Genomic DNA, 15412 nt, shown 5'->3' with positions numbered 1-15412 from the left:
TCTGCAATGAAACGCAAGGCTGGCTCCCAGATTACTGTCTGGAAAACAGACTGGCCCCATGACTATACCAGTTGATCATGTGGGCCTAGGGAAACATTGCTTGTCCCAAAGATTGGGACTCACAGTTCACAGCTGTCCATGGAGGCGCAGGTCAATTCTGTGTCCAGGACAGCTGTCTACCAGCTCCATCTGGTGTGCCGGCTGAGACCCTACCTGCCCGCAGGCTGTCTCGCCAGAGTGGTGCATGCTCTAGTTATCTCCCGCTTGGACTACTGCAATGTCCTCTATGTGGGGCTACATTTGAAGGTGACCTGGAAACTACAACTAATCCAACTAATCCAGAATGCGGCAGCAATACTGGTGACTAGGAGCGGGTGCACTGGGCCTGAAAGACCTACATTGGCCCCCAGTACATTTCTGAGCACAATTCAAAGTATTGGTGTTTACCTTCAAAGCCCTAAACAGCCTCAGCCCAGTATACCTGAAGGAGCGTCTCCACCCCTATCATCCAGCCCGGACACTGAGGTCCAGCTCTGAGGGCCTTCTAGCGGTTTCCTCACTGTGAGAAATGAAGAAACATGGAACCAGGCAGAGGGCCTTCTCAGTAGCGGTGCCCACCCTGTGGAACACCCTCCCATCAGATGCCAAGGAAATAAGCAACTATCTGACTTTTAGAAGACATCTGAAGGCAGCCCTACTTAGGGAAATTTTTAATGTTTGATGTTTTATCACATTATTATTATTATTATTATTATTATTATTATTATTATTATTATTCTGTTGGGCGCAGCCCAGAGTAGCGGGGTATAAATAATAAATTATTCTTATTGCTTCAGCACACCAACAGGACAGCGGTTCCCACTTCCCATGTAGAAGATGCTAAGGCACCCTTTTGGAGCTAGCCGAATGCATCTGAAACCTATTCTAGAAGCATTCTAAAAAAATTCCTTCCAGTAGCACCTTAAAGACCAACTAAGTTAGTTCTTGGTATGAGCTTTCGTGTGTATGCACACTTCTGAATAAGCAACTATCTGACTTTTAGAAGACATCTGAAGGCAGCCCTACTTAGGGAAATTTTTAATGTTTGATGTTTTATCACATTATTATTATTATTATTATTATTATTATTATTATTATTCTGTTGGGCGCAGCCCAGAGTAGCGGGGTATAAATAATAAATTATTCTTATTGCTTCAGCACACCAACAGGACAGCGGTTCCCACTTCCCATGTAGAAGATGCTAAGGCACCCTTTTGGAGCTAGCCGAATGCATCTGAAACCTATTCTAGAAGCATTCTAAAAAAATTCCTTCCAGTAGCACCTTAAAGACCAACTAAGTTAGTTCTTGGTATGAGCTTTCGTGTGTATGCACACTTCTGAAGAAGTGTGCATGCACACGAAAGCTCATACCAAGAACTAACTTAGTTGGTCTTTAAGGTGCTACTGGAAGGAATTTTTTTTGTTTTGACTATGGCAGACCAACATGGCTACCTATCTATAACTAGAAGCATTCTGTTAGATTTCATATCTGTAGATATGAAAATGAGAACTTCTCCTATAAATAGATGGACATGAATCCCAGGCATTATCCCAGTCCTTCCACATATTTACGTTCTTCAGAAAAAAAAATTAAACAAACCCCTGGCTAGGATAGTCCCTGAAATTACCGTACAGTCCGTTGTCCTCGGAAGTACTGCTGTATTGTAACTGCTGCTTGTCTAATATGGAGGAATTTCTTCCGCTGCAGCCAACCACGGGCATTCTTCTGAATCACAATACATGCTTGCCTCAACTTATCTGACCGCAATTTTTCCAGATAAGCAACCTGCCCTGCTCTGAAGAAAATTTTTGTTCTACCAAACTGGTATTGGGTTGGATCCTGGGAGAAACAAAAAAAAGGCTTTGTTAAACATATTTCAAATCTATTGCAACATGATAAAAAATGTTTAATTCTAGTCGTCATGAAGGAACAGTACAATATTGAGACCAAGAATGTATTTTCATTTACAGATGACAAATTAATTCTGGGTGATTAAATATGAATGGAAGCCTGTCACCTTGGATTGCTACAAAACCTCTGACCTGAATGAGCCGCTGCAAAACAATCTTGCAAATTTGTTTCTTGTCAGTAAGGGAGAGTTCATGCTGAGACATGAGAATCCTGTAACGGCTGTAAAACTCAATGTAAGTCCACCTATAAAATAAAAATAGGAGGTGGACTAGTGAATTAAATTGATATAAATCAAAATCATTGAAACCAGCAGCGATTGTTACATACCTAGATGGGTAACTTTGAGCACTGATCCGAATTGTTTCTAAAACACCACAAGCTCGCAATTGCTGAACCACTCTTTTAGAATCGAACCTATGGGAGTCAAATAAAACAGTTATTTTCTGCCATTTTTATGAATGATTAAGTCCTTTAATTCTATAGCCTATATATCATGGTGGGTTATTTTAACAGGCAAAGTGAAGTTTCTATGTAATAATTTTTATTTTGGTAATAATTATTTTTTTAAAGCCCCATTCCAGCAAGGAGTAAGTTATGAAAAATAACTTATGTTAAGTTATGAAATTTTATGGAAAGTAGATTTCCTATTCATACCACTTTAAAAGTGACAATTAAAAAAGGGGGTATTTTGCCTAATAAACAATTGGCATGCAGAACACTATCCATCTTCAGTGTAATAATGAAACACATCTCTGTTAAAGCAAAGAGTATATTTCAATTGAATACTCACTCAAACGCTAGCTTCTGATCATTTGGTTTGATGCATCGCACATAGTGAGGTGTGGTTGCATTAAGTGTCTCCATTAGTAAATATAAGGAAGTACGAAACTAGAAAATATTAAAACATTGACTGCTTTAACCTTCAGAACGAAACAACAATGCAATACTAACTTGAGAAGGGGCTTTCAGGCAGACAAAAATATAGATCACAAAACTCCACTGAATATTTACAAACTAGGAAAGAGTTGGTAAACTTGATTGAAAAGGGGGGGGGGCATTTTTGTATTCTCTCTATCATCCCCTTGATCTTTCCCTCTTACTTAAGCCTGTCCCAGTGCCATGTATACTGCCTTCAGCTTCTTGAAAGGAAGACGGAATACAGGCCTGTCCCATTGATGTGCACAGGGGCGGAGGAAGGGGAGTGTGGTGGGTGCGATCCGCCCTGGGTGTCACCACTGAGGGGGGTGACAAAATACCAGGCGGCACTCATCACGGGCCTGCAGCGCCCCCAAGCCACACATCTCTCCTGGGAGCGAAGCGGTGGCTGCCCAAATGGTCCACCTGCTGCCTCCCCCCCCCCCAGCTGTAAGGTGGCTGAGTGGGAGGAGGCAGGCAGACTCCGGAAGTGCGCCCCGCACCTATGGGAGGCTCGCCCTGCCCCTGGGCACGCCACCCCAGGCGCGTGAGCAGCTTCCTCCGCCGCTGGATGTGCAACGAGCTTTTGGACCTAGAAGTGAGCAGTATAGGGGGGCTAGGGAAACAGGGGCATAACAGGGCAGAGTGGGCTCATGCGTGCTCTGCCAACGCATACAGGGGCAAGGAACAGAACCCCCATGCAAAAGGGTTCCCGCCTGTATAAATGCACTAATAGCTCATCATTCATTAAGAGGAATCTAAAAATACCTTATTGCCAACTGTTGTACGGAACTGCTTATTAGGTGGCTTGATCACTGTTTTTGCAGACTTAACTTTGATTACCGAGCTGAATGGGGAGACAGGTACTGGATTGTCTTGGAAAAAGTTTGCACATAGTCGGAACTAAAGAGAAACAACAGTTGCATGTGATGGTTATTACATATATTCATTTGTTACTAATAGGAAAGGTGACTATAAATAGAAAACATGTTTAGAAAGAATATCTAAACAGAAACAATAACTTGCATCTCAGCTACCATTTTATCAATTTCAAGAATGTAATAATAGATGAGAGCATCTTTTTAAATACTATATGACAGCAGATGTACCGGTTTCATTAGAAGGAAGGAATAGAACAGGTTATTTACAAACCTTGCTGCTTCGTAAGATTTCAATTAATACTTCATATACCGTGTCTCTATTTTTTTCCAAAAATCCATCACTTTTATACTCCACCTGCGTGAGAAAGGTGACATCAACAATTGCTAAGAAACATGTAAAGCTATAGAAACCCAAGCTGATAAAAGGCCACATCCACATCCATAGCTTCATTAACAGAAAATAAGACTTAGGAAGTTGCCTAAGCTATAACACAAAGGCCTTAGCTCTGACTGCCAACCATTTTCATCCACAAAAGTTGCAATATTGCCAGATCCAGCAATTCCAATAGCAGAGCATTCAGCCACCATGAATACTTGGGTCTGTTTTTTATTTTATTTTATTTTATTTTATTTTATTTTATTTTATTTTATTTTATTTTATTATTTTATTTTATTTTATTTTATTTTATTTTATTTTATTTTAATATACTACCCTTCATCTGAAGCTCACAAGCCAGTTTACAGTAAAGGGAATCGAAGTCAAACCTACTTAATATAATCAGTAGGCATTACATAGCTGAGAAATCAATACTAAACTGTTTTTGAGCCAGTTATACGCAAAGCAAAATAGCAAGATATATTTCCATCTGTATCATCATCACTTACATATTCATTAAATCCTGGGTTAGAAGCAGGCCCTGATTAGCATTAACCAGAGTTAGCATTTGCAGAAATAACATCAAAGCTTCCTTCCAGGTGAAGGGAGGAGGGAGTCAGAACACAATCCCACAATAAGCCATACCTGTTATCTTAAACATGGTTACAGGCTGGGGAGCACCGCATCCACATTTACATCTATAATTCATATTGTCAATTGTTTTGTCTTTGTAAATCAGGAGGTAACTGAAGCAAACTGCTTCATTTTCCAGAATGTTTGCTGTATACTTCATACTATACAGGCAAACACATTCATTAGATTATAGAAGGCATTTTACACTCTAAACATTATATCCAGATATGGGAAGGTTGCAACACCTTGGCAAGAGGAATACCTTACCTTATCAGCAAAGTGCTGGATTATAAAAGAAGAGTTTGACATTCTTGGCTCTTCAAAGAGTGGGTTCTTGTTTGCAAAATTGTTATATAACTTAAGGAGCCAATTTTCATCAGTTCCTTGAGGTAACTGCAAAAAAAAGTGAAACGCGATGTGCGAAATAACTTTAGCCAATTATTCAATTAACGGGGCTGCTGTATTGCAAGGCAAAAGTGGTTTCAAGCTGGGTGCCCCAGTAGCAGCACCCAAGCATCTTACTTTCTGAACTACTGTGGTAGCTTCCCAGAGGAAGGAGCTAAGCTCCACTGCTGCAGATGGTCAGCTTATCAGGTCAACAGGGGTCACAGGATTTCACATTGTCCTACAAAACCTGTGACCGTTGGCCTGGCTCCTCAATGTAAGCAACCTCAGGCACATACTGAACCCTGAGATTGCCCACCCCTGAAAACTTCCTGAATTGCCTGCTTTTTCCCCAATTCACTTCCAAACTTCTGGCCCTGACATGGCCTATAGGCTAGCCTGTGTATAGTACCTTATACAGACCCTCCAAGTGTCCCTATTTTCCAAGGACAGTCCTGGATTTACACTGCTCTGGTTTCTAATTTGATCCCAGAATGTCCTGCTTTTCCTTAAAGGTAAAGGGACCTCTGACCATTAGGTCCAGTCGTGGCCAACTCTGGGGTTGCGGCGCTCATCTCGCTTTATTGGCTGAGGGAGCCGGTGTACAGCTTCCAGGTCATGTGGCCAGCATGACTAAGCCGCTTCTGGCGAACCAGAGCAGTGCACGGAAATGCCGTTTACCTTCCCGCCGGAGTGGTACCTATTTATCTACTTGCCCTTTGATGTGCTTTCAGACTGCTAGGATGGCAGGAGCAGAGACCGAGCAACGGGAGCTCACCCCTGTCACAGGGATTCGAACCGCCGACCTTCTGATCAGCAAGTCCTAGGCTCTGTGGTTTAACCCACAGCGCCACCCATGCCCCTTGCTTTTCCTTAGGACATCTATATTTTCATCAGAGAAATGTTGGAGGGTATGGAGTTATGCGACCCCTGAGCCAAGGAGATAAGTAACTACACAACCTTTAATAGACATCGGAAGGCAACACTGCACCTTGGAAGTCAAACAGCTTAGTTCCTGAATGTTTTGGCTCCCGAACGTTGCAAACCCAGAAGTGACTGTTCCGGTTTGTGAACTATTTTTGAAAGCCAAATGTCCGACGGGGCTTCCGTGGCTTCCGATTGGCTGCAGCCAATCAGAAGCCACACTTTGATTTTTGAACATTTTGGAAGCTGAATGGACTTCCAGAACGGATTCCATTCAACTCCAAAGGTACAACTGTATAGGGAAGTTTTTTAAATGTTTAATTATGTTTTTCTATATGTTGGAAGCCACCCAGAGTGGCTGGGGCAACCCAGGCAGGGTATATATAATAAAATTATGATGGTGATGATGATGATGATGATGATGGAATAGAACATCCCTATTTTCATCAGAGAAATTTTGGAGGGTATGCCTTTTACTTGGGAGTATGCCAGCACAAGTATAAGGTAAAGGTAAAGGTACCCCTGCCCGTACGGGCCAGTCTTGACAGACTCTAGGGTTGTGCGCCCATCTCACTTAAGAGGCCGGGGGCCAGCGCTGTCCGGAGACACTTCCGGGTCACGTGGCCAGCGTGACAAAGTTGCATCTGGCGAGCCAGCACAGCACACGGAAACGCCGTTTACCTTCCCGCCAGTAAGCGGTCCCTATTTATCTACTTGCACCCAGGGGTGCTTTCGAACTGCTAGGTTGGCAGGCGCTGGGACCGAGCAACGGGAGCGCACCCCGCCGCGGGGATTCGAACCGCCGACCTTTCGATCGGCAAGCCCTAGGCGCTGAGGCTTTTACCCACAGCGCCACCCGCGTCCCCCACAAGTATAAAGAGGCTTATTAAAAAGAAATATTTGAACTCTTTCTTACATTAATGAGACGTCTTGCCGACATGGCTGCATAAATGTTGCGTAAAGAGGAGAAAAGAAGAAAATAAAGCAAAGATGTAGGTCTACAGCAACTATACTGAGAACAGCAAAATAAAAACAGAATAAAAACTTACCAGGCACTCTTCATCCAGAAGCTCTAAAATGCCCATTTTAGCTTCAATAAGATCAATGACTGGTTGGTTGTCATAAAAGTCAATGAGCGTCCATGGGATATTTTCTTTCATATATTCTTCTTGCTCAAGTTTAAAGACATGCTAATAATGACATTGTCATATATGATCACAACAAAATCAGGGCAGCTTGTTTCAAGTAAAGGCAAACATGAGGATAGACTCTATGTAACATGTTTGGTTCAGAAGCTGGAGCTGGTGCAGAACTCTGCAGACAGGTTGCTATCAGGCATTGGCTATTGACAACATATAATACCTGTGTTGAAGGAGCTACCAAGTTATCCTCAAGAAAGACAGAGATTTTTAGAAGTAAAACAAATGAACAAAAATACTTCATTAGGTTAATACAGTATGCAAATAAGAAATCAATAGCCATGGCAGCATGAGCCAATCTCGGGCATACTAGTTGGAAGTTTCTTTCTTGTAGACAATAACCCTTAGAAAAGATGCACTGAGAATTATTTAGGTAGAAATTTCCTGTTAGTTCAAGAGCACCATGCTGGACCACCTTGCGCTATAAATGACAGCTGTTCGGAAGCAGAAAACATGATACATGTTTATTTGAGGTGTTGCATATTAGATATAAGAAGATAACACATGACTGAAATAGAATTTAAAATTTTCAAGTTCCTAGAAGTTACTCACAAAGTAAACAGGTTGTTTTTTAAGAATTCTAATTACCAATATCCATAAGATATATCATACCAGGTTAAATTGCTGCTGCAGCTTTTCGTTGGCATAATTGATGCAAAACTGCTCAAAGCTGTTGATATCAAAAGTTTCAAATCTGAAATAAATGGTTGGAAAGGTAATTATTAATCTTTATTTGATGAAGCCTTGGCCTGTGAGGGACTAATATCTGCTGCTTCCATGCCAGCAGATTCAGGTGGCAGTTTGAGCATCGGAGAACTAGGGGAGAAACTTTTCTGAACTTTTGCTTGCAAATTGTGCACCATTGCCTATTTTAATTATATACTGCCTCAAGAACTTCAGTTATCAATAGGTCCTCCCAGCAAAGTATTCTAGCATCTCATTCCTCCATTCTACAAGAGATTGTTTCCAATCATTTGCTGAAATAAGACAGAGTACAGTGGTACCTCGGGTTACATATGCTTCAGGTTACATACACTTCAGGTTAGAGACTCCGCTAACCTAGAAATAGTGCTTCAGGTTAAGAACTTTGCTTCAGGATGAGAACAGAAATCGTGCTCCGGCAGCGCGGCAGCAGCAGGAGGCCCCATTAGCTAAAGTAGTGTTTCAGGTTAAGAACTGTTTCAGGTTAAGAACGGACCTCCGGAACAAATTAAGTACTTAACCCGAGGTACCACTGTATTAAATAAACATGCAGTTTTCTCTCTCTCTCAGAAATAACCATCTTACCCATAGATGTCCAAAACACCAATAAAAGTGTGCTGTTTGCCAGAAAACTCCAGTGCCTTGTTAATTCGTTCCACGATGAAATCAAAAAGGTGGGCATAAATCTTTTTTGCCAAAGCATCACGGGCATTAAGGGCTTGGAGTTTTGTCATGGGTTTCACTACAGTTTCAGAGGTGGTGACTATTTTTCTGTGGCACAGCCACCGTGCCACTTTGTCGCTTTCTAAATCCAGTAGGTCACAAAATATGTGGAGATGTTTGTCATCCAGCTTTGAAAAAGAAGAAAGAAATCAATAATCAACAACCAGGATTTCAATAACAAGGTAGTCATGCTTCAGAATGCTACATACTTTAATAATAGTAAAATGACAACATCCAAGCTGAGGGGGAGAGGACAGGCTAGCAATGAAATTTCCACATCAGATATCTAAACCCAGTGGTTGCTGGTGCCTAATAGGACTGCAAGAAGATCAAACCTATCCATTCTTAAGGAAATCAGCCCTGAGTGCTCACTGGAAGGACAGATCCTGAAGCTGAGACTCCAAGACTTTGGCCACCTCATGAGAAGAGAAGACTCCCTGGAAAAGACCCTGATGTTGGGAAAGATGGAGGGCATAAGGAGAAGGGGACGACAGAGGACAAGATGGTTGGACAGTGTTCTCGAAGCTACCAGCATGAATTTGACCAAACTGCGGGAGGCAGTGGAAGACAGGAGTGCCTGGCGTGCTCTGGTCCATGGGGTCACGAAGAGTCGGACATGACTAAACGACTAAACAACAATAACAATGAGATTTGGTAGGGCAGAAGACAGGGAGGCCAACACTAGGTGGAGCCAGAGCCAATAACAGGAAGAGTCATCTAATTCTAGTACAGTCCCCATCCTCCTCCCTGCTAAATACTATAAAGGCAACACTGAGACTAAGATGGAGGAAGTGGACAAGCAGTGCCACACCCTGGACTGGTTGAAGGTAAGAAGACAGGCAGCTGGGGATTGGCTGATTTTAGTGGGTCAGTGCCCCATTTGCCCTAATGGACTAGCCTCCACTGCCTAAATCAGGCATAGGCAAGCTCCAGCCCTCCAGATGTTTGGGACTACAATTCCCATCATCCCTAGCTAACAGGAGCAGTGGTCAGGGATGATGGGAATTGTAGTCCCAAACATCTGGAGGGCCAGAGTTTGCCTATGCCTGGCCTAAATCCTCACATTTTATTAAGTCCAGAACCTAGTGTTATTTTAATGAGGAGTAATATAACACACCCATAGACATGGTTAGAGAAGTGCACATTACACTGTTATCAGCATATGTAATAAATTAAACTAAACATTACAAAGGTGGTTTACAGGAAGAATTAGAAACCAGGAAGAGAAGGTCTTTAATAAAGAATGGGGAAAGTTTATAAGTTATTTGAAAAGCTATTGTAATCAACTACATACATTGGTAGGATTGACAGAAAACTTGTAGTAAAAATTTGAACTATGGATTGACAAAGGATTTATAAAAATAGAGTTATGATAGAGATGTAGAGGGGAAAATCATTACATTAATATCCACAATGGGGGGTGAAGGGAAGTCAGAAGGGATTATATGTTTATGTTTTTAATTCATTTGTTTATGTAAAATAGAAAATGCAAAAATAAGATTTATTAAAAAATAAACACTACAAAGGTGGTACGGGAATTTGACAAGAGTATGTATCATCTCTGTATTCTTTGTGACACAATGCCATCAATGTAGGCAGGCGGTCCTCAGTCACATGAAATTTTACATTTGCCAGCAACATAGCCACAAATTTCCACACAATTGTATCAAGACATTCCAACGCATATTTTAAAAGACCAGATTTAGAACTACTTTATTTGTTTCAGTCCCTGACAGAAGCAGGAGCAGAACCCAAGAAGAGACCCATTTCGCAATCCACTGCAATGTCAAGAGGTCCCAGGGTTTACTAGATTTGAAACCTGGAAATCATTCAGTCCCATATACGATTTCCGGTGCCAGAACTCATCCCTGTAGCATGCAAGGCTCGACCTGAAAGCATCTTTAAGGGGGCAATTTGCTCCCCACTGAGAAACTGAAAAGGATCATGAAAAGGAGGGCACACAGAGGATGCATGAACAAGAATAACTTTAATACAAGGCTTGCAGCACAGAACTGAAAGTGCAGTGCCTTCTTGTAGGGCAAACCAGGAAAGCCAATGCACTACACAACACAAAGCATTGTGGTGTAAGGGACACTGAAGTGTCGACTTTGGCTATGAAGAACCCAGGTCCAAAACCTAAGTGAGCTATGAAGCAAACTGGGTGAACGTCGCAGCCCAAACCTCAGCCCCGGAGTTGGCGAAACCAAAGTGCTTCTTGGAGAAAGGGCAAGATACAAATGCATTTAGTAAATAGTACCGTATTTTTCGCTCTATAAGACACACTTTTTCCCTTCTAAAAAGTAAGGGAGAATGTGTGTGTGCGTCTTATGGAGCGAATGTAGGCTGCGCGGCTAAGCCAGAACAGGGAGAGGGAGTGCTGCGCAGTGCTCTGTCTCGCTGTTCTAGCTTCGGGGTTAGCGGCGCAAAGCCTCCACAGGGCAGCGGGGTGACTTCATCCCGCTGCCCTCCGGAGACTTCACGGGCTGTCCCAGAAGCCTCCGCAGGGCACGGGGATGAAGGCTCCCCGTGCCTTGCGGAGGCTTCGCGCAAAGCTAGACCAGCTATCCCAGCGGCTATCCCAGAAGCCAGAACAGCAAGAGGCTATCCCAGAAGCCAGAACAGCAAGAGGCTATCCCAGAAGCCAGATCCCTCTTGCTGTTCTGGCTTCTGGGATTCAGAAATCCCCCCCCCCCTTATTTCCTCCCCCCCAAACTAGGTGCGTCCTATCATCTGGTGCATCCTATAGAGCGAAAAATACGGTAACTTGATTGGCTTTGAGGGTTGCATCCTCAAAGAAGGAAATGTGCAGTAAGACTAAAGTGCAGCATGATTACGCGTGTGCCCTAGCTAAATGGAAAAACATGCCAAGGGCTTCTTCCATTGTTCACCAAGGGAAAATAAGTCCCAAAATATTTTGCTGGCAATTCTTACACTAACAGAAGATCTTTCATCACCAACAGGAGCTATTTGCACATTGCCTAAGTGCAGAATGGCTGCCAATATTTTAAAAACGTCCATCTGGAAATCTTCCTTCAAACCTAAAAGGAAAACAAATAAATCTCGATTCAACATTACACAGCCAAGAACAGGAAGAAATGCAGGCATTAGGTGTTGCAAGTTACAGTACATAAATTAGAAGTAACTCTCGTTTTCATGCATTGCATTTTAGCATAGGGCCATGCTGAAGTCCTGTATAATTCAGAACTAGTTATATCAGGGTGAAACCATACATTTATTATACCACCCAAACTAAGAGTTAGCTCTGTCTCTGCCTCTGGTCCCAGGAGTCTTCAGAACTCCTGGTGGTCTCTTGTTCTCAGAGAGCTGAACTTGCTCACAGTTCTTTTGCCCCCTTTAAATGAGGGACTCCACAATTAATTTTATATAGGTAAAGGTAAAGGGCTCCTTCATGGATCACTGCCTTGCCGTGGCGAAGGGGCTTGAATAACTCAGAGAAGCTATGAGCTATGCCGTGCAGGGCCACCCAAGATGGACAGGTCATAGTGGAGAGTTTTGACCAAATGTGATCCACCTAGAGCAGGAACTGGCAAGCCACTCCAGTATCCCTGCCAAGAAAACTCCATGGACAAAGACAACAGGCATATAAAAGTTATGACGCTGGAAGATGAGCCCCTCAGGTCGGAAGGTGTCCAACATGCTACTGGGGAAGAGCGGAGGACAAGTACAAGTAGATCCAGAGCTGATGAAGCGGCTGGGCCAAAGCCGAAAGGACGCTCAGTTGCGGATATGCATGGAAGCGAAAGGAAAGTCCAATGCTGTAAAGAAAAATATTGCATAGGAACCTGGAATGTAAGAACCATGAACCTGGGTAAGTTGGAGGTGGTCAAAAATGAGATGGCAAGAATAAATATTGACATCTTGGGCATCAGTGAACTAAAATGGACGGGAATGGGCGAATTCAGTTCGGATGACTATCATATCTACTACTGTGGACAAGAAACCCGTAAAAGAAATGGAGTGGCCCTCATAGTCAACAAAAGAGTGGTGAAAGCTGTACTGGGATGCAATCTCAAAAATGATAGAATGATCTCGATACGAATCCAAGGCAGACCTTTTAACATCACAGTAATCCAAGTTTATGCACCAACTACTGGTGCTGAAGAAACTGAAATTGACCAATTCTATGAAGACTTACAAGACCTTATAGAAGTGACACCAAAGAAGGATGTTCTGCTCATAATAGGGGATTGGAATGCTAAAGTAGGGAGTCAAGAGATAAAAGGAACAACTGGCAAGTTTGGCCTTGGAGTTCAAAACGAAGCAGGGCAAAGGCTAATAGAGTTCTGTCAAGAGAACAAGCTGGTCATCACAAACACTCTTTTCCAACAACACAAGAGACGACTCTACACATGGACATCACCAGATGGGCAGCATCGAAATCAGATTGATTATATTCTCTGCAGCCAAAGATGGAGAAGCTCTATACAGTCAGCAAAAGCAAGACCTGGAGCTGACTGTGGCTCAGATCATCAGCTTCTTATAGCAAAATTCAAGCTTAAACTGAAGAAAGTAGGAAAAACCACTGGGCCGGTAAGATACAATCTAAGTCAAATCCCTTATGAATACACAGTGGAAGTGAGGAACAGGTTTAAGGATTTAGATTTGGTGGACAGAGTGCCTGAAGAACTATGGATGGAGGCTCGTAACATTATACAAGAGGCAGCAACTAAAACCATCCCAATGAAAAGGAAATGCAAGAAAGCAAAGTGGCTGTCCAACGAGGCCTTACAAATAGCGGGGGAGAGAAGGCAAGCAAAATGCGAGGGAGATAGTAAAAGATACAGGAAATTGAATGCAGATTTCCAAAAAATAGCAAGGAGAGACAAGAAGGCCTTCTTAAACGAGCAATGCAAAGAAATAGAGGAAAACAATAGAATGGGAAAAACCAGAGATCTGTTCAAGAAAATTGGAGATATGAAAGGAACATTTTGTACAAAGATTTCCATAATAAAAGACAAAAGTGGAAAGGACCTAACAGAAGCAGAAGACATCAAGAAGAGGTGGCAAGAATACACAGAAGAATTATACCAGAAAGAAATGGATGTCTCGTATACCCCAGGTAGTGTGGTTGCTGACCTTGAGCCAGACATCCTGGAAAGTGAAGTCAAATGGGCCTTAGAAAGCATCGCTAATAACAAGGCCAGTGGAAGTGATGATATTCCAGCTGAATTATTTAAAATTTTAAAAGATGATGCTGTTAAGGTGCTACACTCAATATGCCAGCAAATTTGGAAAACTCAGCAGTGGCCAGAGGATTGGAGAAGATCAGTCTACATCCCAATCCCAAAGAAGGGAAGTGCCAAAGAATGCTCCAACTACCGCACAATTGCACTCATTTCACACGCTAGCAAGGTTATGCTTAAAATTCTACAAGGCAGGCTTAAGCAGTATGTGGACCGAGAACTCCCAGAAGTGCAAGCTGGATTTAGAAGAGGCAGAGGAACCAGAGACCAAATTGCAAACATGTGCTGGATTATGGAGAAAGCTAGAGAGTTCCAGAAAGACATCTACTTCTGCTTCATTGACTATGCAAAAGCCTTTGACTGTGTCGACCACAGCAAACTATGGCAAGTTCTTAAAGAAATGGGAGTGCCTGATCACCTCATCTGTCTCCTGAGAAATCTCTATATGGGACAAGAAGCTACAGTTAGAACTGGATATGGAACAACTGATTGGTTCAAAATTGGGAAAGGAGTACGACAAGGCTGTATATTGTCCCCCTGATTATTTAACTTATATGCAGAATTCATCATGCGAAAGGCTGGGCTGGATGAATCCCAAGCCGGAATTAAGATCGCCGGAAGAAATATCAACAACCTCAGATATGCAGATGACACAACCTTGATGGCAGAAAGTGAGGAGGAATTAAAGAACCTTTTAATGAGGGTGAAAGAGGAGAGCGCAAAATATGATCTGAAGCTCAACATCAAAAAAAACGAAGATCATGGCCACTGGTCCCATCACCTCCTGGCAAATAGAAGGGGAAGAAATGGAGGCAGTGAGAGATTTTACTTTCTTGGGCTCCATGATCACTGCAGATGGTGACAGCAGTCACGAAATTAAAAGACGCCTGCTCCTTGGGAGAAAGGCGATGGCAAATCTAGACAACATCTTAAAAAGTAGAGACATCACCTTACCAACAAAGGTCCGTATAGTTAAAGCCATGGTTTTCCCAGTAGTGATGTATGGAAGTGAGAGCCGGACCATAAAGAAGGCTGATCGCCGAAGAATTGATGCTTTTGAATTATGGTGCTGGAGGAGACTCTTGAGAGTCCCATGGACTGCAAGAAGATCAAACGCATCCATTCTTAAGGAAATCAGACCTGAGTGCTCACTGGAAGGACACATCGTGAAGTTGAGGCTCCAATACTTTGGCCACCTCATGAGAAGAGAAGACTCCCTGGAAAAGACCCTGATGTTGGGAAAGATGGAGGGCACAAGGAGAAGGGGACGACAGAGGATGAGATGGTTGGATAGTGTTCTCGAAGCTACAAACATGAGCCTGACCAAACTGCGGGAGGCGGTGGAAGACAGGAGTGCCTGGCGTGCTCTGGTCCATGGGGTCACGAGGAGTCGGACACGACTAAACGACTAAACAACAACAACAAAGGTAAAGGGACCCCTGACCATTAGGTCCAGTTGTGGCCGACTCTGAGGTTGCGGCGCTCATCTTGCTTTATTGGCCAAGGGAGCCGGCGTACAG

General features: G+C 42.9%; 1 protein-coding gene across 1 annotated transcript in view; it reads right to left on the bottom strand.

Moving 5' to 3' along the window:
* The window catches only part of MYO5C (myosin VC), a 55056-nt gene that overhangs the window by 28528 nt on the left and 11116 nt on the right, over positions 1-15412 (bottom strand). Inside the window, exons 9-19 of the mRNA XM_028706390.2 lie at positions 11620-11726; positions 8551-8816; positions 7876-7957; positions 7114-7254; positions 5024-5149; positions 4019-4102; positions 3635-3769; positions 2742-2839; positions 2279-2365; positions 2083-2194; positions 1668-1879 (exon numbers count right to left, since the gene is read on the bottom strand). Of these exons, the coding sequence (XP_028562223.2) occupies positions 1668-1879; positions 2083-2194; positions 2279-2365; positions 2742-2839; positions 3635-3769; positions 4019-4102; positions 5024-5149; positions 7114-7254; positions 7876-7957; positions 8551-8816; positions 11620-11726 (1450 nt within the window). The remainder of the gene's footprint in view (positions 1-1667; positions 1880-2082; positions 2195-2278; positions 2366-2741; positions 2840-3634; positions 3770-4018; positions 4103-5023; positions 5150-7113; positions 7255-7875; positions 7958-8550; positions 8817-11619; positions 11727-15412) is intronic.

The sequence above is a fragment of the Podarcis muralis genome, chromosome 14 (assembly GCF_964188315.1).
Source record: "Podarcis muralis chromosome 14, rPodMur119.hap1.1, whole genome shotgun sequence".
NCBI classification, from domain to species: Eukaryota; Metazoa; Chordata; class Lepidosauria; order Squamata; family Lacertidae; genus Podarcis; species Podarcis muralis.
The sequence above is the reverse complement of the archived record's forward strand: the minus strand, read 5'-3'. Positions and strand labels throughout refer to the sequence as shown.